The sequence below is a fragment of the Pomacea canaliculata genome, linkage group LG3 (genome assembly GCF_003073045.1).
Source record: "Pomacea canaliculata isolate SZHN2017 linkage group LG3, ASM307304v1, whole genome shotgun sequence".
In the NCBI taxonomy this organism is placed as follows: Eukaryota; Metazoa; Mollusca; class Gastropoda; order Architaenioglossa; family Ampullariidae; genus Pomacea; species Pomacea canaliculata.
The window spans coordinates 2,923,887-2,949,290 of NC_037592.1; the positions used below are offsets into that span (position 1 = coordinate 2,923,887).

At 44.4% G+C, this 25,404-nt stretch overlaps 1 protein-coding gene across 1 annotated transcript; it reads left to right on the top strand.

The window, feature by feature from the left end:
• Nucleotides 1-1,530: 1,530 nt before the first annotated feature.
• On the top strand, nt 1,531-25,193 carry LOC112558652 (sodium/hydrogen exchanger 10-like). The gene is given in 30 exon segments (XM_025229218.1): nt 1,531-2,063; nt 3,911-4,056; nt 5,429-5,665; nt 6,273-6,413; nt 7,195-7,311; nt 7,874-8,035; nt 8,383-8,491; nt 8,858-9,001; nt 9,542-9,719; nt 10,388-10,463; nt 10,733-10,841; nt 11,319-11,394; nt 11,788-11,931; nt 12,209-12,306; nt 12,590-12,647; nt 13,335-13,580; nt 14,456-14,650; nt 17,148-17,349; nt 17,649-17,797; nt 18,348-18,473; nt 18,904-19,002; nt 19,220-19,348; nt 19,690-19,830; nt 20,333-20,379; nt 20,381-20,448; nt 20,934-21,016; nt 21,234-21,443; nt 21,842-21,936; nt 22,457-22,697; nt 23,581-25,193. Coding segments are annotated over 29 exon segments (4,890 nt in total). The 5' UTR covers nt 1,531-2,063; nt 3,911-3,965; the 3' UTR covers nt 24,700-25,193.
• Nucleotides 25,194-25,404: the final 211 nt, after the last annotated feature.

Below are 25,404 nucleotides of genomic sequence, written 5' to 3' on the forward strand. Positions count from 1 at the left end.
AATCCCAAGTGGTGGCCCAGTCGCTGCGGCAGCAGTTCCATCCTGCCAACCTCAACGGGCTGCTTCAGTCCGATTGGCAGACGAAAGTTCTGTCTTTACAGCAGAACTCTATGCTATCTTGCTTGCCTTGCAGTATGATCGCCGCTCTTCAGAGCACAACTGATAATTCAGACTCTCTTTCTGCTCTCCAAGCTCTTATTTCAAATGAATCTGACCACCCCCTTGTGGTCAAGATTCATAAAATTCATGCAGCACTTATCCAACGAAATAATATTGTCTTTATTTGGGCTCCTGGCCATTCTGGTATTCCAGGCAATGTTCGAGCAGACCAGGCTGCCAAGCTGCATGTCAGTCCCCTGGTAAAATACAGTCTCTCATCTCATCTGACTGCAAAACTATATTTTCAACGTACACTCTGACTTTATGGCAAGACCACTGGAACACCTTCCGTCAAAATAAATTATTCGTCACTCTTCTCTGTCTTTCTGACCGCCCACCTTTGTGCCATACCACAAGGCGGGAGGAGGTAGTCCTCACAAGACTAAAGATAGGACACATATGCCACGCAAGGATACCTCTTGCGAGGGGAATTACCACCAAGTTGCCCCTGGTGTAAGGGATATCTTAACGTTTTACACCTAATTATCTGTCCAGAGCTCCAGACCATCTGACGACAGTTTTTTTTTACAGTAAATTCATTATATGTCTTATTTAGGTCCGTCCCATCGGCAGCTATTTGTAGCTTTTTAAAAAGGATAGGACTTTTTCAACAAATCTAAGTTCTTACAGTCTGATATATCTCATCTGATTTCGTGTGTGTTGGCGGCCTTTTTTGGGCTCCACCACCCTTTTTACGCTACATTTTTTCTTTAACATTTAGTTCACTCATTATCTTGGTCTGTTTTTAAGATAAATAACTGCAGAAGATTTACCTCGAAACTTTTAAACGTAAAAATTACTTTTATTGCCATGATATAGCCGTAGTTGCTGGCATGGCATAAAATACCAAAAAAAACCAAACCACACTACAAATTGACTCAGTTTTGAGTTCTCCCACAAAAAATAAATCGTCTCGTCGCACGTTTATCCAAACAAATCCTTCAGGAGGTAGCACACCAAAGTTCTCTTTGCAATGCACTGCAACAACTTCTATGCACATCGTCTTCGACAAGAGCAAACGATCGTCGACTTAGTATTTGCTGTCAAATACATGGACCAAACTGATGTAATCATTTAGTTTAACAAAATTTAAATAGAATTTAGGTTAACAAAATATCGTCAAGAGTCTTTTCACACGAAGTGGTTTCTTCAACCTCCTAGCTTTTGGATTGCTCTGGTTTTTTTTTTCCTTTTTGAACTTCATGTTTGAAGTGTGGCATCAAAACTAACAGAAAAAGATTTTGTAATTTTAGCTAACTCTTTTGCTTACTCCTCATTTTTTTTTTTCATCTTCGTTTTCGTGCTCAGTCGTGTTCACCACTGCGTAGTCTTTATGCTGTTGCGTAAATACTTGTGTACTTCATTCTGTGTTAAAGGGTGCAGTGAGCACAGAGCATTAAACTTACTTTTCCACAGGAAAGTGCAATTTATAAAGTCTGTTAGTGGTATTATTTTTATTATTACTTTTAAAAGCAAAAACAAAAGGACCGCGAAAAGTTTCTGCTAAAGACGGGGAAGAAGACATGGATAGAGAGAGTGAGTAAGGGGAAGAGGGAGAAAAAGGTAGAAAACTATCCGTCATGTTAAGAAGGGGCAGCGATTTCCAAAGCGGAAGTGCGTCCTCCCGATCTACCAGTTCTCATTCACCCCCAGACCCCCACACATGCTGATCCTCCCCTTGTCTGCCAACTGCAACGAATGTCACGGTTGTTTTTTTGTAAATCAATCTTTTGTCCGTTTACTGACAGGAACACGAGGCGGGGTCAAAGGTACCAAGGAAGACGAGCCCTTCCCCCTTCCTCCACCATCTGCGGGATCCGGTCTGGTCACACGACGACGGAGAGTTCTAGGGAGGAGTTCTCGCTGCTTGTGCACAGCTTCGAGCGTGCGCCTGTGGACGAAAGGTGAGTTTGATTATTTGTGCCTTGCTACCTGACACAGGTGAGGGAACTAACTGCACTGTCTAAAACATTTTCGTTTCGTGTAAATTCGAAATTCAAGTGCCTGGGCGACCGATTGGTATGAGGCATGTAGAAGAAGTATGTCGTTTTATCCGTGGTTGATGATGTGGTGGATGTCATCTGCAGGCAAATCACGAAAACGGTTAGTTGATAATGAAGACGCATTATCCTGTCTGGCGGTTGCCAGTTTGAATACTAACTACACTCTCACCTTCGTTTTGTCGCGTCTGTTTAAAAGAATGCGCCCAAGCCCTCCCTGTTCCCCCACCAAGCCAAAGTCATACATCCCACTCACTCAACTAACCACTCATTTGTTCTGACATTTTTTTTCTCTCTCTCTCTTTCGCTCTTTCTTTGAACAAACCTTTAAGTTCTTTATTATTTTTGTTTTTTGAAAATAAAGCACTAGCGTCTCTTTTGACCCCAAACATCGCCGGAACAGCATCAGCAGACAAACCTCGATTCCCTCTCCCCCATCCTTGTTCCTAGTATGTGTTTATGTCTTGTGAGGGCGTGTGTGTATGAGTATGTGGGATTTTATTTCTAATGGATGTAAACACTGATGACGCCTCAACATTTAGCGAGCCGCAGGCTGCTTACGTCCAACTCAGAGTGACACTGTCATCACGTACGAAGACACTTGTCATAGTCACGGAAATCGGGGCGAGGGAGGAGGATGGGTGCGTTGAAAGCACAGGCCCCCAAAATAGCATCCATCACACGATTCGGCCTCTTGGCTGTCGACTTTAAAAGTTCTCCACAACAGTTTGTTGATGGCCAACTTCTGGTCCGTTACATCTATCAGTCGACATCAAGGATCGTCCCTTGAAGAGGACTTTCGCGGCCAAATAGTTTTTTCTTGTTTTTTCCAACACGCCCTTCGACGCCAAACATCTTGGGTGTGTGTTCCACCATCTGGCCTCTTTGCCACGTGTCCTTTACCCTTCCACCCCCAACACCTCATTAGCATGTCCACGTCATGATAACAGTTGCCTACAGTGTCGTTGTTTGTGTTGGCTTTGCTGTCTGTTCGTAAACAACTTTTATGATACTATACACAATATCATTGGTGATCTCTCTTGATAATTTTCATCACTCTACTTGTTACCTATACATAGCTGTCATGGTTTCTAACTCTCTACACAGCCTAGATGATAATAATTATTCTCCATACCCGGCATTCGCATCACGCTGTCAAGAACTGTATTCACAAAATTCCTTCTAGTCTTTGATTTAAAATGACATTATAAGGAAAACACTCTTCATATTTAGATTGTCACTACCTACGTAGGTACCTACATGGTACCATAATCTGTTTATAACTCATTTTTTTCAAAGAGGAGAGCCAGAGTTTACCCTTCACTGCCTGTCTCTATTATAATAACAGCGAAAGTATATTTAGTGCTATACCACATAACATTCTAATATATTATAGAAGTGCTTTTATTTCTTTTTTACAAAGAAGAAAAAAATCAAAACTTACACAAGCACGCTTTGCAGTCAGAAATCACATGTCGTACACATCCAACACACATCATCGTCGTCATCCTACAAAACACAAATATTCACACACAATACTTTCTCGCCTCTTTCAAAATGTCACTGCTGATCTACAGAGCAGACGACACAATGACGCATGGACAGTTGTTGTTGTTGTTGTTTTCCCTATTACGTCATAAACTAGCTCACACAATGAACGCTGACGTAACCAACTTTTTGGCGTCATTTCCTGTACGCCGCAAATGACACTGCCAGTCATGTTCCTTGAATCTTCACTTTGTCTCTTACAGCGGCAGACCTGTGTGGTGTTTCTGAGGCCTCAGCATCGCAACCGGACCCGGAATAATGAACAATTCAACGTTAATCATCGACGAAGAAATTGAGAGAAGCACTTTACTTAACCTGGGAATTCTCTTCCTGGTTTTTCTTCTCGGAGGTAAGCGATGTCATTGGCAAGCACAATAGAGAGGGAGAGCATTTCTTATTCACATAATAATAATATAGAGCGCCACATCCCAGCCCTATGAGCAAGCTCCGGACACTTTACAAATGATAAAACAATAATAATAATAGCAACAACAACAATAATAATAATGAGAAATTGAAGAAACTTATTCTACTAAACCTGACCTCCAGTGCACTGGAGGGACAAGCGCACAAGAAATACAACGTAAACATGAATCAAAACAAAGGCAAGGAGTGTTGTTTTTTTTTTTTTTTTTTTTTTGAGATGAAAGGGAAATCTGTCTGTAACGGATGAAGTAAACATTTGAGATGCAAAATTTCTTACTGTGGCGCACCCTTGGGAGCTGGTTTGTCACCGGCTGACAGTAACCCTTCAACCCTTTTTATTTTCAATGGCAATCTCATCGAGACAAACATTTCCAGTCTTTGCTAACTTGCTGTCTCACAGACAGGATTCTTTGACACACTTTATTGTCCAGAGATGTAATTCATTATTCATGAGAGGCATGCCTTTGATGGCTTGGTACAAATCTGCTTCATTTTAAAGAATAATTATAAAGGGTTAAAGTACGACTGATTAATAATATTATTATTATTTAGTAAAATTACAAAATAAATGTATTAGCCGTGACTAGGTAGCACACTTTATCCTCAAGGAGAAGAGAAAATGTTGAAATGAAAATCTGAAACTGACGTGGAAATCAATTTCACAGACAGCGATGTCGCGCTGTTGTCAGCGCCGCCACGTCAATCTCACCTCGTCACGTGAGGAGCGTATCTTCGCTCCCTCGTGCTGATGTCGGTTAGAAATGATAGTAAAAGTGAGAAAAACGCGGGCCACGCGTTAAAAAGAGGTTTTCGAATAACAAGCAGCTACATTTTCTTCGTCAGAAAAGTGTTCTTTCTTTGTTGACCCTCTGTAATGTTCTATGCACTTCTGTTTTAGAACACTACTTACATCCTTTTTTTAAAAAAAGGCGTGAGGATTATTGTAGACACATGGGATAAATGATATCTCAAATCAATGATAAGAGCACCTACATTAGCATTAGCAGGAATAGAGGCAGAATGAACATAATCTTGTGAAGATGTAGTTGCTTGATAATTCTTGATGATGATGATGATTTATTTTGATGGTTAGTGAAGCACGGGATCCTTTATTCATGGGTAGGGAACTCTGTCTACTTAGCAGATATAGACATCAGGTTAGAGACGTTTCCTTACACGTTGTGAGCCACTTGCTGCCTCTTACGGCCTGTTTACCTGTCTTTGTTAGTTTTCTGTTTACTTAACAACAATAAGACTAGAAGTAGACGAGACCACCATTGTCATTGTGTGCGCAGCCATCATTCGCCACATCGCGGAGGTGACTCACATGCCCATTCCCTACACGGTCTTCATGTTCGGCCTGGGCATGGGGGCGGGCACGCTGCCCATGAAGAAGATGATGGAGCTGGGTCCACACGCGATGCTCAACATCTTCATGCCCATCCTCATCTTCGAGGGCGCCTTCGCCATGGACGTATATGTCTTTCGCAAGGTCGTCTGGCAGGCCCTGATACTGGCCGGCCCTGGTCTGGGTAAGTGAGTGAGTATCTGGGGTGGATGCTGCGCGTCTTCAGACAGGCACCCTGTAGGAGGAACCTTTTCCTTCCTTGGTGCCAGAGTTCCATCCCTCCATCCGTCGTCCCTCAGTCCCTCATTTGATCCATCAGCTTATCTGTTCGTTCATTACTTCTTCATATTTCTAATTTCGTCTCTTGGGCTTTCGATTTTCATTTCTTTGAATTCATTGGTGTGGGGTTGTTTTATAGTAATTGTATTGCTAACTGCAGTAATCTGATAGGTGACTAAAACATCGTTAGATAAATGTCTTCCGTCCATCCATTTATGTAGCCATCTTCCATCTTTTCTTCTTTTCTTGTTTCTATTTCGTCTCTGAATTCGCTGGTATGTGGTTGTTTTAATAGCAGCAATAGTTTCTTTTGCTTTTGTTAGTAACGTTACTAGCAACTTTTTAAAATGGTCTCCGTTGATGTGCTGCTACAGTCGTGCTGTAAATGTATTGCTTAGATCACGTTTATTTGTCTCTTTGTATGTTTCAATGGCTGGGAGGATGCTAGTATCGGGTCCAGTCTGGACTTTCTGATCTGATGTGTCAGTATATATGTATTATGTATGTTGCAGTATTAATGATAGCCATGACAGCAGGGATGATTAAGATCGTGATTCAAAGGGAGGAGTGGACGTGGAACATCTGCTTGCTTTTCGGTGCCATCTTGTCCGCAACAGACCCGGTTGCCGTGGTGGCCCTGCTCAAAGAATTAGGTAAGTAATTCTGCATTCTGTGGTCTGCATAACAAATTTTCAGATATTTCAACAGGCAGAACTGTTTCCTGCATAATGAACTGCCCAGTTGCCAGCTTTACTTCATACCATCACTGTTTGCTTCTACCTCACTCATTTTCACAAACCGAAAAAAAAGTTTCACGCAGGAACCCTCTTCGTCCGCTGCAGACCATGCCCACTGTCTAAGACAAGTAACTTATTATACAAGCCCTACACAGGCACAATAAGTACACACTGAAAACAATGCATGAGAGAGAGCAAAGAAAAACAAGACAGGTAAAGTGACTATTCACCAAAACATGGAAGACTGTGGCTATGGGTTCAGATCACACCTCCGGCATGTCATTTTTCCTTAGACGTAGATCCTGGAAGGCTAGATATCGTGTAATACTTCACAGGCCTATGATAACATTAATCCTACGTACAAAAACTCAGTCACCTGTCACAGACACGATAAGCTCCCCTAGGTCCGATAGTTACGCGCCCTTTGCACATTCATTAAAACGCGCAGAACAGAGTTTGTCGGCCTGGTCGAAGCCAAGAATGTGGCCTCCTCGTGAAATCCAACCCTTGACTACCCGCCATAGTTTCTGACTTGATATGAAATTCCTCCAGCAGATCAATCATCCATCTTTCATTAACAACTTTACCTCCACATACACTCCTTCACACCTCTAACCTGAAATAGATGTACTTGTACTTGTTCTTCATGAAATTACTACTAACATGGCTGATTGGATTTCCAACGCTTGGCCGCCAGGGGTGTCCAAACAGTTGAGCCTTCTCATCGAGGGGGAGTCACTTCTTAACGACGGGACAGCGATGGTAGCCTTTGCTGTCCTCATCGACATCATCACGGGCAAGACAGACCCTGACGGTAAGTTTGGCTGTTTCCATGCTCTCTCCAGAGGCCAGACAGCTGGTCAGCTAAGTTCGTCGGCGAATGGTTCAGATATTTATGAACCGTTTTTGACAGAGTTTGGTTGGTTTGTTCTGAGGCTTAGTATACTCGTCCCCTGATCGTCGTCCTGTAAATGTTTTCTCTACACAGCACACTTCTGACCGGACCGACGCTGTCCGATATTTGACAGTGTTTTTAATTATATTTTTACATAACATTATCTTAAGGGTTGCTTGACTCACCTTAAGAAGACTTTATAAGAAAATTGACTTTGTGAGATTTATGTGCGAGTGTGTTGGTGACCTCATTGACTAGCAAGTGACGTTCGTGCACATGGCATGTGAGTGACGTTAGCGAGTGATACCAGAGCAGTTATTGATACCCGGAGAGCTGGAGCTGGATGGAGTATCTCTCCATAAAAGTGTCAATACATATCAGAGGTGTACGGGCTTCATGGACATTTTAATGTGTGAAGAGAAAGGACGAATGTTCATGAAACCCACCCATGAGTGTACCAACATTTTTTTTTTTCAAACAGCGAAAACCATCATCACCGTTTTTGTGAGATTCGCCGTGGGGGGTCCTCTCTTTGGATTTCTCATCGCGCACATCAGTATATTCTGGCTGTCACGAACGTTCAACGACCCGCTGTCGGAAATTGCTGTGACGCTGGCAGCCGCTTACATCACCTTTTACGTAGGTAAGGCCAGAACACAAAGGTCAGCTTTAATAACAATAAATAAATAATAAATGGGGTTTAGTTGTCAGGGCTGAGTTTCGTGGGAGGTCTTGAAAGTAAGTATTAAAATCGCCAGTTTCAAGTGTAAGTGGACTTAGCTAAGTGTGGTGTGAACACTAGGCCTGCCACCAGCGACTTACAGACTCACTAGAGACCTCACACGAACAACAACAACCTAACGGAGATGTTTGGAAGCTTAGTCGAAAAGCTTAACGTCAAGTTCTGTTTAGGGCGTCACGTGACACGTAGATCAGATTTTATTTCCTTTTTTAAAACTCGTTTTTGAACACTTAGACTTTCTGTTTTAGGGGAAACAATGCTCCATGTATCCGGAGTGCTGGCTCTAGTGGTTTTAGGAATTACTCTTAGCAGCAACAGGACGTCGATCAGCCCAGAAGTGGAAAAATTTTTACACAGGTGCGATGTATATTTTCTTATTTTGTTTACGCCACGCCTACCATTTTACAATTCCTAAAACACGAGTATCTTTCAGAACATTTCAACGAGGTGTTTTTTTTTAGGTAGTCTGGGTGACTGATATTGTTTGTGAATTACCGTAATTCTACGTAAATGTGAAAAGAAACCGAACAAAACGTTGCGAGCATACTAAGATAAGATGCAATGATTAATTTTCTCACTACACACACTGCAGGTGTGTATACATACACATATATAAATGTATATAAAAAAACACATTTATCAACTTCAGTCAAATACTGGCGTGTAGATATACATATTTATACAAAGATACTAACATACATAAATACAATACTATTTTTGCAGTTTCTGGGAAACGCTTGCCTACATGGCCAATACCCTCATCTTCTTCCTCGTTGGACTCATCATTGTCCGGTCTGTCATCAAGATTGTCGAGCTGTCCGACTTTCTCTACCTCGCTCTCATCTATATCTCAGTGAACGTAATCAGGTTTGGGAACATCTTTGTCTTAGCTCTCCCCACGACGTAGTAATCAGCTTTGAGAAAACATAGTTTGATAAAAAATAGCCAGAAAGAAAACAGAAGAAGTGTAAAAAATAACTAAATAATGACATTAATGTGAACGTTCAAAGTCGTCCCTTCAACTTTTAGTCGAGGTGTGAGGCCTCACTCTTCTCGCTGCCAGCATTATGTGAAGGTGCTGCTTATCTACTTTACCTTCCTCAACCCTTTAAGGAGTCAGGTACCCAGTACCGACAGCTGGGTTAACGATGGGCAGCATGCTGCGCTACACGGGTATCGAACGGCGCCTCTCAGTTCGAATCACTCGGCTATCCAGTTTCCCCAAATTAATTTCTGAAAAAAATAAAGAATAGAAATAGAAACGGAATCTAAAAAAAAAACTCCTTCAGGTTTGGATTTTAATAACTATCATTACATTTTGCATCAGTAGCTTGCCAATGTGTAATGGGGTGAACAAGCAGCGGCAAGAACTGTGCCACCCTCTCTTGTCTCCTTATTTCTGTCCAGAGGTCTGGTGCTGACGTTCTTTAGTCCCGTAATGGCGCACATAGGCTACGGTCTGCCCTGGCAGTACATTATCATTTCCACCTGGAGCGGTTTGCGAGGAGCAGTGGGTCTGGCACTGGCCCTCATCGTCTCTGGCATCAACGACCCGAACATTCCCAAAGATGAAGTGGGCTACAAGGTCGGTACTGTAATGGCAACATCCTTGCATTCTCACGCATGGTTGCAGGGTAATTTAAAACAAATCACGTGTTTACACGAGGTAACCTTCAAGTCCATTTGTAGTCTGGACACGACCAGTAACTAATATACATCAAGTTGCACGTTTTGTGCGTAAATCAACATTTACTATGTACAGGTAAAATCGTACCGACGGCGAGCAGATCAGCCAACAGTACCTGCACAGATGAACACGATTTAGGGATTAGAAATCACACCAAGTTTCTGGTCAGACGTAAAACATCACGATGTATTTTTGCCAAGGGAACCATAATTTAAAAAGGGTCCCAGGGATTATTAGTTTTACAGGAAACGGGGAAAAAACTGACTGTAAGTCGCTCAAAGAGTTTAGAGTTGCTTTGAATGTGGCTCAGTCTGTGACTGGAGTTTCTTGTTCGTCTGCTGCATTACCTACCTGACTCTTCTCTGTTTTTATCACAGTGCCGGACCATCTTTCCCTCACTCACACTGTCGTCTATATGTGCGCTTGTAGGTGCGTATGTATGTATATGTGTGTGTGTGTTTCGAATTGGACTCACGTCTGATATTCAGGAAACGTCTGTTTTAAATTAAGTCTTTTTAGAAGCCTGTGTCATGTCTGTTTGAGATCATTTTTCGTAACTGTTTCAGATCCTGTTTCACCTGTCGGGAGTAGTTTTTCTTACCTTAATTCTGAACGCTACGACAGTTTCGAAACTTCTTGCGGTGCCTAGGTTAGTCTCACAGACCCATCATCATCAATAATGAATCATCCATCATCCATCAATCATCCATCCTCCTCCTCCTCCTCCATCATCATCCGCCATCCACACATCATCCATTCATCATCCACATCCACATCCACCACCACATCCTCCTCCTCCTCCTCCTCCTCCTCATCATCAGCAACAAAGTAATCGGTCAGGTGTGACACCATACTTTTCACAGCCACGCTGCTCCTCATGAAATGTTGTGAAGTAAACAAAGTGTCGATGATTGCAGGCATGAGTGGAATTTCCAATGCCAGGCGCACCGCCATGGCAAGTGCTTTGAAGTATCTGACGGAGGTCAAAGCAAAGACAATCAGTGTGTGGAGGGTGGACAGGTGAGAGTTGCAGCAAAAGCAAGTCATCGTGTAGTAAAGTTTCTCTTCCGTCGACACCTTTGATTTGTCAAGAGCTTCTCTGATTCTGATATCCTTCTATTAAGCCTTCGCAAATTGTTGTTTTTATTTGCACGCTTACTAAACAACCGATTTGCGAGCGCACACACACACATACATACACAAACGCACTCATGCATGGACACACCTATATGTAAAACATCTATTACATTAATAATTATTATTATATTACCCCAGGTTCTAGATAAACGCTACTCATCGAGCAAACACAAATACATATATATATATACGTCTGTCTATGTATATGCGCACACATGCATGTGTGTTAATCTGATGAGTGTTAAGCTTAGAGCTGAAGAAAACTTTCATAAAGTTTTTGGTGTGGACTGCAAGCAATTTTAGGCCAAAGTATGTTGATAAAACAAATGCCTTCAAGGGAAATGTCTGCAAATTTCGCAGGTTTCTGGCTGACGTTGACTGGAACATGGTGGACAGGATGTGCCAAATTGAAAATCCATTCAGTGCCGCGACTACGGTAGGGCACTTACTATGCCAATCCTCAGTTTACCCGCACGAGCTTACCCTCACTACTCGCTCTCACTGTTGTCAGTCGCAAACTACCTCCCTGCAGTTTGTGGCAGTAGGCACCGATGATCATGATGTCCATTCAGTCCACGCTCGACATCTCCGCCATCGTCACGATGATAATCACGGTGTCCAGGACGAGGAGGAAGTCATATGATAGGAAATAGGAAATGTTAAATGATCATTGTGCATATATCTATCACTATATATAAATGAGAAATAATATCCTTCGGCTAATTGGCTTGAGGGGGCTGTTGCTTCTGCTGCTGCTGATGATGGTCGTAGTTGATCGTGTTCACGGGGAACGATGTTGGTGAGACTGACGTCATCACGGTATTTTCAGCCAGAGGAGGAAGACATCATCATGAGAACGAGCCGGTGGGGCATGTGCCCCGCATGCAATGCCCTGGTCCCGTATCAGCCCACACTGAAGGAGATGACAGAACTACGCAACGACGCCATACGACGCTACATCAAGGCTGAAAAGGTAGGTCCTGACCAAACTTACATGACTGCTAATTTCCGAAAACTCAAATGTTGGAGAGAAGATTTTCTCCTCGTGACACCCCGATCTCTTCCAGGTCAAGTAAAGTATGACATCAGTAAGCGCTCACACCATGGTGACTTGTACTCAGTGTGACACCACGCACCTGCCCTGTCACTAAACGTTACGACAGTTAATTAAGTAAAAATGTCTGGTGAAGCAAAGCTACAAAACATTTCTGCCGATCTTCGGTCTAATTTCTCGCGGGTCTCGTGTGCAGCTGAGTTACTGGCGCCAGTTCGAGCAAGGCATGCTGTCTCAGGATGCAGTCCGAATATTAATGGAACTCTGTGAAATCGCCGCTGACAACAAGGGACGGTAAGCGAGAGGTTAGGCTCGCCCAGTTGGCTGGCCGGTTGTCTGGGTGGCTGGACGTTAATGCACGCATGCAGGGCGATAGTCGATAGCTGCATTTAAGGAAGAAAGGATTCTGATAGTGCATGCTGACGCAAGAAGGTACAGTATATTATGGGATGTGAATGTCGCCCCTAGCTGTGATACGTTTCTTACAGTCATCGACAGAATTTTGATTGTGACCTTTCTGGTAACAATAGCTCCACCATGCTTGTTTGTGCCTAAAAGTTTCTGCTTTTTTCTGCAGTTTCGTCGACCTGGAGCAGATTAAAGAGACTTGGAAACAAACTTTCTGGTCGGAAATGGTGAGGAGTCTCTTGTAATCACGATTAGAGTAAGTGGTCTGCACATAATGTTCAGGCCTTTGGCAGCGATCTCACTGTCCGTTGTATCTGACAGATTATGGTAGTGAGATTTTGAGGCAAGGGTTCTGTCCTCAGGCATAGTTTACAATAGGTAACTCAGTGAAGCTGGCGAAATATAAGATTTCAGGTTCGTTGAATATTTTCGGGAAAAAAAATATTTGAAAGAGATGAGACAACAAAGTTGGTTAAAGCAGGCAGCGAGTGCCTCCTGTACACGGGGAGGCTGCAGTGTCGATGGTGACTGACTTGTTTGGTGCTCACATTATCCAGACCGACTGAAACAAAATTGAGGAGTAAGAATATATATTTATATGTTGTGACGAAGGTATGAGTTAAAGGTTAAAGTTGAAAAGTTGAGTCTAAGATCAATGATCGTTTTGCGTCGTTGATTAACGGCTGATATGTTTGACATGCTTGTGATTGTATTGCAGCTGGACTTTTGGCAGAGCTGTGTTGCAGCTGTACGTTTGATAGACTTGTGTTGCAGCTGTACGGTTGACAGAGCTGTATTGCAGCTGTACGTTTGATGGGGCTGTATTGCAGCTGTACGTTTGATGGGGCTGTATTGCAGCTGTACGTTTGATGGAGCTGCATTGCAGCTGTACGTTTGATGGGGCTGTGTTGCAGCTGAATTTCATAGAGCGCCAGGACATGACTCGCACTGAAAGCCTCCCGCAAGTGGTGGACGTGGGCGACATGAGCGTGTCGCCTCTCAAGCTGAAGACCAAGCCCCACATGCCCTACTCACGACCCGTCGTGGACTTCAAGGACCTCATCATCCACCCGCTCTTTGTGGCCGCAGTAGCCTTGATCCTTTTCCTCGTCCTGGACACCCCGATGATCATCGTGGCGCTGGCGGAGGAGATGTACGATTGAAGGGCATCGATTGGATGGACATCATGATCGTCAACATTATCATCCTCTGTCTCATCGCTGTCTACATGCTCGTGCGGGTAAGCAGTGAGGGTAGGAGAGTAGGGCAAGCTTGTACACCTTTAACACACGTTTAAAGGATTCAGTGGTGGGTAGGTGGCGGATATGGAAGGGAAGAAATTTCCACTGTTTTGCAGCACAGTAACTAAAAATGCGGTGACCATATGTGGTTGTTCTGGTGGCAGAGATTGTGAGGGTATGGTCGTCATACGGTCTGGTTGGGATGTAGGGGCACGCCTGACGAGAGGAAGGGGGCAGGGAGGATGCTGTACCCGGGTCCGTGCCTGTGAAGGAGGCATGGCCTTGGTCAGTCGAATTGTAAGCATATATTATCATATACTGGAAAAATAATTGATTGTTATAATTACAAGGGGCCCAGCGAGGTCGTCTGCCCCGGGGCACATGCTGGCTTTCAGGCAGCTCTGTGTAGAGGAATAAAAGTTCAGAGAAACAGGACAGGAGCTTGCACAGAAATCAAAACACAGCACAAACAACTTGTACTGAATGTGAGGATTTATAACCTCTTACCGTCCCCACTGCTGTGTAACTCTAATAAATGGGATGTTCAGTAGTACAGTGGTTAAAATACTCGCTTGTCACTACTGCAGTGAAAGGTCTTTGGTTCAGATCTCGTCTCTGGACGTTTGTATGTGAGACCTATTCACAGGACCAGCCGTCAGTTTTTTTCCCTGGTAGTCCGGTTTACTCTCACCTCCCTTTCCATCTGGATAAAAGTACTTTCCAAGCCAGCCAGCAAGCAAACAAAAAACAAAACAAAACCCCCACACACCAATAATCGTTTCCACTGGTGTCAGGTAGTGGTGCTGAGGATGCTGTATGTGCGCTCCGTGTGGTTCGGCCTCAGCGTCGCCTTCATCGTCATCGGGCTCATTGACATTGTCGTGCTCTTCAAGGTGCCACCCGTCAAGACGGAAAGCGGCCATCAGCCAACCATCATACGAGAAGCCTTCATATGCCTGCGCTTCATCCGCATCGTGCACAGCTTAGAGGTATGAGTCGACTTTCGAGGAGGACGTTTACATCCATCCCCTTGTTTGCACATCATATATCTGCTGTACACATTGGAAGCAGGTTTATCCACTTGCCCACCATAGTGATATGTTCATACAGGTGTGTCGCTGCCCAAAGGTAAGGTCTCTCTACTGGCGTTCATCTACATGTTGAACAGCTCACAGTCATCTCAGTGTGTCCCAAAGGCCGAGAGGTAAGTTCTGCTGCTTGCTGCACAACAGATATGTTCGCCGGCTTGCTTCACACACTAGAGGTGAGTTCATTCACATCCTGTCATAACACTACTGCATTTACATTTTCCCTTGTGAAATATCAACCCATGCTCTTATAACATTCCCCCAGGTAACTTTTATTGTTTGGAAGATTGATACTTTATTCTATGCGTGTGTGTGCGTGCATATGTGTACATATAGATATACATGAGAGAGAGTGTGTAAAAGAGGGGAGGGGTTTATATATGTATATGGGGATTATATGTCAAATCAAATCAAATCAAAACAGACTTTATTGTCTGCCCGCATTTGTCTTTGCTCACATACCCATACAGACATGTTAGGAGTAAAAGTGAGGAGTAAAATAGTGTTGATTGCACCAGTCCATACCAAGGGCCATTTGTTCATCACGGGCAGAAGCCCACGACAGAAGATTAGTACAGAGGACCATGATGCTATCCGTTGGGTGGGCAGAGGCTCTACGAGCATACTAGTTAGTCCGCTTTCAGTAGTTTGCCGGTGGATGTCGACGAGATTGTCGAGTTAGCTCTCGCCATAAACCCGATGTGTCAGAATGCGTCGTGGTTACAGAGCTCGCTGGAGGGACCTGCCAGACGTCGAGTTATGATGCTTCCGCATGACACAAGAGATACGCCGAGAAAGATCTTGGGTGTCCCTTTGTGTGTGAATTTATGTGTTTGAAAGAGAGAGAGAGAGAGGATGGGTGCATCACTCTGTGTGCCTGTGTGTGTGTGTGCACCCTCCTGGTCCAGGTTACCTGACTGCCGGTGGTGACGCAAGCATACCCAACCGTACTGGTCAGTGGGTGTGAATAGGGACTAACCTTTAGATATATAGAGGTTAATTGCAATATAATCCAGGCCAGCATGGACGAATACACAGTTCAGGAACAGTTGGCGAGGAATCTAACAAAATGGAGAAAACTAGCAAATGACACTGTTTTTCTTCGATGAAATACTCCAAGTGTGAAAGATTCCACATGTGAACAAGAACCGTATCATAAACTCCAGCCACTAGAATGGACCTTCACCAAGTGATCCCTCCTGTGATCCCATGCAATGACAAAGGATCTAGGAGCTAAGGAGGGGGAAACTTTTGCAGGAAACCCAGGGGCAGACGCCGGAAGTACCAGGCCAGCTACCCATGGTAGTACGCAACCAACTTCTAATGTTCGTACTTTTAATCACTCGATGGTGCTCACCCACTGAGCTCTTTGCAGTGCTGGGCTTCGCATCTCAACAGATTTGAGATCCCACGACAATCCTGCAGTACCCTCTTCCATGAAGTACCAGGACGGCACCATCAAATGCAGTAGTCCATTGGCCATGATTTCCGATTATTGAACAAAGGAAATCTGGATTTATGTGTACACACATGGCTCAGCAGCAGTTTTCATAGCCATTTGAACAACAGGTATGCCCGTTAGGTCCCCATAAGAAATGACAGGTAAAAATTTGTTTAACTACACCAGTACATTGCTAAAGTTGAGACCATCAAGCAGGTAGCACACATAATACACCATTCAGAAAGTGAAGACACGCGTTGCCATGTCAGATCTCTTCTCTGGACACTGTGATTGCAACACCTGTTCGCGGGGTCGGCCGTCGGGGTTTTCTCAGGTACTCCGGTTTCCTCCCTTCTCTCTCTCCTCGTGAGGAATCACGTCTAGAATGAAAAGCACTTTCACTCCAAACTAGCAGAATCTCCAAGAGACACACAGAAACCCACATTGAATGCCAGCACACAGTATTTTAGCTTGCCAACCTTGGGTCAAGACGACAGCAACTTATAATCAACATCAGCTTCCACGAGATAAAGACAATTGTAAAGGCAGCAATGCAACCCACTTTCACAAGTGAAACAAGGCTTTATTTACGAGGGTAATACAAGAAAAATCATAATATTTTGCATCTATCCCTCTGAAAATTATTACATTATTACAAAATTAAAACACTACAATAAAATAAGAGGGTAAATAAGAGTATATAAACAAAATAGGGGTTGATATCTTAATATTTTTCCTTTTCTTTTGAGTAATATGAGAGAGAGGGAGAAGGTCAAAAGTCACCCACTTTACAGGAAGCTCCGTGGGAGCAAAAGAGACCTAGAGGACACTGTATCATTCGTCTTGAAGGCTGGCCTGAAAGTAAAGCTTGGTAAACAAACAGAAGCGCCCCGTCGTCTGGAAGGTGCCTCTCCCAGTATGCTTTGCGTCCAACTTTCTGCGATGTTTTCTCCTCAGGCGATGGTACCCGTCATGCCCCTCATCCTGGAGAGGCTCATCAAGAAGACGCTAGAAAGCGGATATGACGTAGGGCGCGGCTTCGTGCTGGGCGAGGACGAGGCTCGCAATTTGGTGGACCACATGTCTGAGTACTCCGAGATTACCCACATCCTCCGCAGCCACTGCGACGACGCCAAGCTAGACATCCTCAAAGCTTTGGGTGAGTGACTTTGCTTTTCCTAAACTTCGAGAAATCTGTAGATGATGACAAAGGGAGTTCTCATGTACGTCAGTTGGCTTAGAGATTACAGGCGTGCTAAACAAAGTGGAAAAAGAAGTAATGAGTTCGCGTTCATGTAACCATTATTAATACAAACGAATACACAGATTCAAAGTTTTGTTATCTTTTAAAACGAACCTTGTGCGGACAATGCAGTTAGATACAATAGGCTATGATTTCTATTGGAGAAAAAGCCGTTGACCTCGGGAGACCCTCTACAAGCCCTCTTTGTCCTACAGGACTTCTTCAGAAACAGTATCCAGAAGTGGCCATGAGCGTGAAGACTAGGCAAGCCATCCGCAGCGTTCTTAATGATCTACGCCAGTGCATCCATACACTGCAGCAGGAGGGCGTTCTGGAGGAAACAGAGGGCAAGGAACTGGAGAGCGTGAGTTGGATTCACTCCTACTATCGTGTTGTCTTTCTGTGTATGGCTGACCTTTATTTACATGTGCACCTAACTTTTACCCAATTACCTCCAGACCATCCCACCCCACAAAACAAAACAAAACCACGCGTCCGTCTGTCATTTTATGTACACGTATGCTACTGAGGTTTGTAGGGCTTCTGTGAAGAAATGTTATAATATTGTAAGAAAAACCCAACTCTGCCACAAACCCTCTGTTTCAAATTCGCTTTCTTTTGCCTCTCTCTCCCTTTTCTGAAGACAGCATCTGTTCACGTGACCTGTTGATCGACACGCGACCTTTGTTCACTGTCCATGGACTCAGTGTTTGTCAGTATTTGTGAGGTAAATGCATTTGTAGACCTCCACTACACTCTTCGACATCTCGACTTGCTAAAAACGATGGTTGCGCACTTTTTCCATCGTAAACTTCTCAAGAAAGAAACCCTAACTCCCTCTGCTATGCCCGCAATGGAAACACAATTATGGGACACGTGGGTCCTGACGAGTTCTGATGCTCGGTGATGTGCAGACGATCGAAACAAAGATGAAGAGACTGCTGACCGCGCCTCCGAAAGTGACCCTACCATCCATCTCCAAGATTCTGCAGAACGTCCCGTGGATCGAGAACAACACCGAACTGGTTAAATTTATTAAGGTCAGTAAACGGAGTGGTTAGGACCATTGAGGTCAGCCGCCATCTTTCACGCCTGCAGTCATTTCATCTTGTAACTTTCTCGCCTTCCTCCTTCACTCCTTTGGCTCTAGACACTGGCACCAACGTCCAGTCTACACACCTGTCTGGTGGTAAACATGTCTCGCTGTTCTGCTGCAATACTTTAGCTCATTTTATTTATCTATAAACACTCGATTCTGTCTGCAGGCTGGAGTGTCAGTTCCTTCAGCTAACTCCGACCTGGAGAGAAGCAATTGTTGTTGACTTTTGCCAGCAGTGGAACATAGAATTATGTACAAACACTTTAAGTGCGTTTTACTCAGCCGTTAAAGAGCTGTATATTTGAAGAGTCCATGTCCATCATTTGTCTTGACAACAGACAAAAAAAAATAATCATCTGGCTGTGTTGCAGAGCCGCGGAAAGCTCATCAACTATGTACACGGACAGACAATGATGGAACAAGGAGAGGAGACCATCGGGATCCTCATCATTCTCTCTGGAATGGTCAAGGTAAGGCCACACAACGAGCATAGTCAAAACCGATCTTTAGAACTCCTCGGTGGATGATAATAATAAAAGGAAAAAGCAAGTGAAATAGCAAGTTGGGTCTACAAATAGCTGCTAACTTTGTGAATCAACTCCGCTCAAACATTTGCGGTAGAAAACAAGCAGTTACCTTAAATCGTGCCTAAAACACAGGTTTCTTTCTCTGTCCTTGACCACACAGCTGGAGCTACAGCTGGACGAGGGCCCCAAGATCCTAGACTTTCTTACCTCGGGCAACGTGCTGGGGGAGATAGGGGTGCTGACCAACAAACGGCGAACGGCCACTGTCAAAAGTGAGACTGCCGTACTGGTAGGTCTCCCCTTCCACTATCCCACTAGCAACCTTGAATCTGTTCTTGTTGACTATGACGATGATGATGTTGATGATCGTAATAATGATGCCGCTTTGGCATGTGTGTGTGTGTTGTAGTAGTAAGTGGCTAGTAGCAAGTTATTCCGAAAATACTTCGGTTAAAAACCACGGCGTCCCTTTAAATTGAGGCAAGGCCTAGTTTGTCGATTCTATTCTGGAGGTCGTTAACTGCCAAATCACCAATCACCGACATGTGAACGTGACTCAGACCGTCTGACGACCATGCGGTCTTTCTCAAATCACGAACCGCTCTGACGTCAGCGTTGTCTGTGTTGCAGGTACTCGATTTAAATAAAAAGGACGTGGAGGAAGCGTTCGAGATTTTCAGTAACATGAACCCTCCTCTCAAAACCCGCCTCTGGCGACTTATGGCCATTCGTCTGTCCACTGGTCTCTTCATGGACCTGCCGGCCTTCCAGGTGAGTGATCTACGCACACCTTTTAGGGAAGTCTTTGTGTGTGGTATTCGTGTACAGTGTTTGTTTACTCCTTATGTTTATCGTGTTTATGTATAGCATTAATGTGCATGTATGTGTGTGTGTGTGTGTTTGTGTGCGCGCGCGTGCCCTCGTATGTATACCATGAATATTGTAGATGTTTCTCCAGCATTTTTAGTGATAGGTTAATTTACAGTTTACATATTTTTAGGTAAAAGTAGCTCAGTGTCCTTTCTGTCTTTAAGAAGTTAGGTGTTAGAAACCCGATTTTTTTTTTTGTTTTGTTTTGTTTTTTTAAGGACATTCCCGTCTTCTCTCTCTTTCTGCCTTTCTATTCTTAACCCTCGAAGCGGTCAGTGTACGTGTCTTTAAATAGCATCTTTACATGAAATTATATGTTTGGAAATGTTTGTGCTGGCATATGTATGTTTTCTTGCTTGCGTGCGTATATATAATATATGTGTGTGTCCGTGTGATTTCTTAGGGTTTGACTAAGGAGCGAATACGCCTGAAGCTGGAGAGTGGGTATTCACGAGGTCACTGACCTCAGCGCCGGCTTCACCATCAACTCTTCTATGGCTGACGTGGTGCTGATTCATGGTACGAGCCCCTCTTTCTGTATTCCTATCTTTGTATCTCTCCTTTCTCTCTTGCTGGCAGTCCTGCAGTGCGACAGTTCAATAGAATTCCGAATACAGCTACGATTGCTGTCCTTCGATGAGATCTGTCATCAGGTACGCTGTTGCTGGTTTCTTTGCTGAACATTTTGACAATGTCCCACAATCGTGTGACGTGATGTTAGTAGAATTCACTCCCACACACAAAATGCGTAGGTAGGTGTCCACCTTAGCATGGCTCAGTATAAAACGACCAGACGTGGTTGACCTATTGATGTTGCTTTTACTAAAAAATAAACCACCTTGGATGAGAGGTTGACTGGACATCTATGGAGCTTGGTGTGCCCTCATGTTCATAAAAAAAATTGCTGAACTCTAACAATCAGGGAGTTAATCACTTGAATTCCCAATGAGTGTAAGTGTTGCTACGACTTGAATGTTGACATTGATGCATTCTGTGTATTGTAGGAATAGCCCAGGACTCGTTCACTCAGGAGAAATTTGAGGGGCCCTGCTACATCCCACTCGGCGTGATGAAGCTCAAGTTTGAGGTACGTCATAACCTCATTGTACTTTATCTTTGTTAATGACACTGATGGCAAGGGAAGTTTCTCGTGGCTAATATTTAAAAAAAGACAAATGAAAAGTAAAGAAGAAAAGAAGTAGAAGATCTTTATTCCATGCGGCGGGGAAAGTAAAAGTACAAACGCTTTAGTTGGCTCTTATTAAAAAAACTTTCTTCTGCCGACCCTGGTGTTCTGTCCACAGCCAGATCAGATTCCGAAGCCAGTTCTGTTTATTCTTCCGAGTGACTTGCCTGTGTACGATTTGGACCCAGACAAGCGTCGCTGGGCCACCAAGAACCAAGTCGGGGGCAAGGGTCACGGTGCAACTTTACAGCCGTCGAAACGCTTGAGTGCAGAACACAGTCGCGCTCGCCAGAGTGTCATGTGGGCAGGGACTGAGGGCAACATGAAGGTAAGACATCCGTGAAAAGACCATGGACAGCACAGACTACAGAGATTTGCGTGCCATAAGCTCTTTTTGCTTCAACCCATCTCCGCCATTTGATAGGCCATGCTCGCTTCAAACCATTTGCTCCAGTTTGGACAATTGACAGCAAGCTTAGTCTCACACATTCCCTTTTGCGTCCTGTTCACTCTTTTTCATATCCTCTCTTTACCGTTGCTCCTTTCTATTTCTTCTCTGCTCGATCTTTACTAACCTATTTCATTGGATCATTCATTTATCCATCCTGCTTTTTCTTTCTTCTTCCTACCGTCATTGGGGTTTAACAAATTTTGAATGGCTCTTAGTGTGGAATTGAAAGCTAACGGCAAAATTAAGTTAAGGGATCTGTACTCTGTTGTGTGCAGTCAACACGATGGGACTCAGTGCAGGTCAAGACATCGGCAACCGAGTCGAGAAAAAACCTGAAGGAGGTCATGTCCATGGGAAGTGTTTTCCATGGGTGAGACTTGAGACTTCATACTAGGAACAACACACACAAGACAAACCAACACAGAGAATATCCCCCACATAGCAACACCCACAAAAAAACACATATTGTACAACACACATATACACAGAGAAAACTAAGAAAGGGCGCCAAGCCAAAAAAAAAAAAAAAAAAAATACAGACAGGACAAGGCACAAAGAACACGTCACACCTAGCAGCACTTGCAGAACTGCAGACACGAAAGTAAATAGAAAAACACAGAACAAGTACATAAGGTGAAGGTGGTTCCATAACCTTTTCTTGAAGTCGTTGGTGAGTGAGACACTTTTTTGATGGGAAAAACTAACTTATGAACTTATGTCGGTGTTCCCTTTTCTGACCAGCCTTTCAGTCTGCCGACATTTTAATTAATGACTGTCAATTTATTTTGCATCCCGCTGTTTTAGCACTTGCATCGTTTTAGGCAGAAGGTGATGAAGGAAACAAAATTCTACTTATGATCTTGAAATCGAGTTTGTTTTTTGCACTCCAGTTCCCGCGCTCGGAAGAATAAAGTTACTCCATCAGGCAACACCTCTACGTCGTTTATCAGGCGTGACGCAAGTGCTCCCGACAAACACCTGGCGGATGATGCTCTCCCCGACACTACTCCCTTGGACCTTCCCAGCATCTCCGGCAACAGCACAGATGCGGAGAAAAACAAGACGACAGAGAAAACGAGTGACCGGCAAGACCAAGTCAGAGAACAGACCTCGAGCAATGAGTTGAAAAAGGTCAGTTTGGTATGTCTGTCAGGTCAAGACAATAGCGGAGTCCTGGCTGTACGAGGTTCCATCAGAGAGGGTAGATATAGTCTAGAGAGGCTGCACTCAGGTAGCACCAGAGAGGGTAGATATAGAGAGGCTGCCCTCTGGTAGCACCAGAAAGGGTAGACATAGAGAGGTTGCCCTCTGTTAGCATCAGAGAGGGTAGACATAGAGAGGTTGCACTCCTCCTTTGTCCTTACCTGTTAATAAAAGTAGTGACGTAGTTGCGTTCCTTCGAAACGTGATGCTACTCGAGTGCAGCCTCTCTGTATCTACCCGCTCTGGTTCCATGGAGTACAACTGTGGGCAGCAGTACTAAGTGGTGCAGAAAAGCACTGGTGTGAAAAGATTCAATAGGGCATGTATTTCACAAGCATGAAACCTCACTACCTACGGCGGGGTTTGTTCTTAGCAAATACGCGGGTTTAACGGTGAAAATTATGCAAACATCAAACGTGTGAAAATGATAAGAAGATAGAAAAGGTTATTACTCCGGGATATCTAAAGGAAAAAAGGAGAAATTAGAGTGTAACAATGAGCGCATATTTGAGTGAGTTTGTGCGTGTCTGTATATTCATTTGTGTGTGTGTGTGTGCGCGCGCGCGAGCGCCTGAATGTTTTTGTTAGTGACTGAGGGTGTACGAGGACATGTTATTGTGTATCTGTGTGCGCGCTTAATCGCGTGTATTTGTATACCTGTGCATGCGCCCGCATGTGTATGGGCATCCGTATGTGGGCGCGTGTGCTTTTGGAATCTATATAATGTTCTCGTACGTTTTGATACGATCAAGTCAAGAGAAAAGAACTTTAAAACATTACAGCTAATTTTTTTCCTTTTTCCAAAATTCAGACCAGCTCTACTCTGCCACCGTCTTTATCTCTACGTTCAGCTTGGAACCTCCCTCCACTAACGGAAACCTTGTTGTCGCCCAGAGACTCCCACGTTGACGCTGAAGCCCCCCTTCCGACAAAGACGGTTGTGAGCGCCACTCACCACCCATCCTCAGACACTAGTCTCACACGCATGCGCCCAAAGACTCCAAGCTACGAACAGCCGGCGTGTTCGTCCAGCGCCAAATATTCACTCGAGGATCGCGCCAAAACCGCCGTCTCCGTCGAAGACATCCCCGTCATTTGTACGAAGCAGACGACATCGGCGACCCCAGTGACGGAAACACGGAGTTCGGATTCTATGACGAAGGAGCAGGACAGTCCCCGTGTGAAGGAAGCCGTGCAAGAGCGGAAGGCGATCTCTGGGGATCCTAGTTCTACGGTCAGCGTCCATTCCTCTGTGGCGCCAGATGTCAAACCAACAGACACCACGTTAGAGAAATCGGAAGACAGACTTCCGCCAACCGCAGATACGGATGACTCGCGCAACCTTAACAAAAATAATTCGAGAATAAAATCCTCGAGTTCTGTCGTCAAACCTTCACATATTCCTGATGCTAACTCCTGGGGTTCAGAAGATAAACATTTGCAAAGCAGAGACGGTCGACCTTTCGTGGATACCGGCGCTGGATTGTTACATAGTTCACATGCGAAACCCTCGCAAGAGAAGGACGCACGTATATCACAGGCCGGGCCTGTAAGCACTTCTACCATTGGGCTGCCACAGAGGTCAAATGTCAAAATTTCACAGTCCGTAGATTCCACGGTTCCTGAGGCGTCTGGTCTCAAAATGCCCGACAGCCCAGCTTCTGCTGACGACTGGCAACTCCGACCCAGCGCTACTCACAGCGAAACGCCGCCAGACTCTGAGAGGGCGGAACGCGGTAGCGGCAAGGCGGCACGCGACAACGCGAGCGAGGAACAGGAACCGAGTCACACTTTCCCTCGTCAACCAGGCGTGTCCTTCAACAAACAAGGTTCCTCGATGGCCAGATCTCTGCCTGGCGAGCTGTGCGCCGAGTGTGGCCACGTTCACCCACCGGGGAAAGATTGCATTTTGGACCCTGACAACCTTTAGGCTGCTCTTACTGGGCGGCGGTTTCGCGGAGTCCGCCACCTTCTAGCCTTCGTGGACGATTTTAACCAAAGACGATGCATGAGGTGCATTGGGTGAGGGTAGGAGGAACGCTGTTCTGTATAATCTATTTTCTGGATGAGCATTGCGATGAGGCATACAGACGATTCTGTTCTCTGTGATGAGACTAAGAGATCCAACAGCGTGTAGATAAAACGTTTGACGACGTGGGAGGTCCGGGATGAGGCGATCGTGTGCACTCTCCCGAGACATGCCAAGGCAAGGAACGTACACATAGCAGGCAGATGTTAGTGGTTAATAGATGTCATTTCATTGATGTTACAATTTTGTATGGTGTTTACAGCTTTAAATAATATACGGCAGAGGATTTTTCTGCAGAGTAATTTTAACGAAAATATTGTAATAGAATTATGACATGGAAGTATTTTTTCATAGCACAAGATGTGCTCAATAAAACTGATAATTTTTCTGTGGAAGACGTCGTGTGTTAATCCTGAATTTTCGAAATCATTTGCTGACGGCTGAAAGTGAAACGGAAGGTAAAAATAGAAATAACAGAAATTTAACGACTGATGAACTAATCAGTTTCTTGGTAACTATTAGGCAATCATGCGCAGTCATTCTTTCTTCTAGCACATGGGCGGGCGGACACACACACACACAGATGTAAGTCGATGAATCGACATC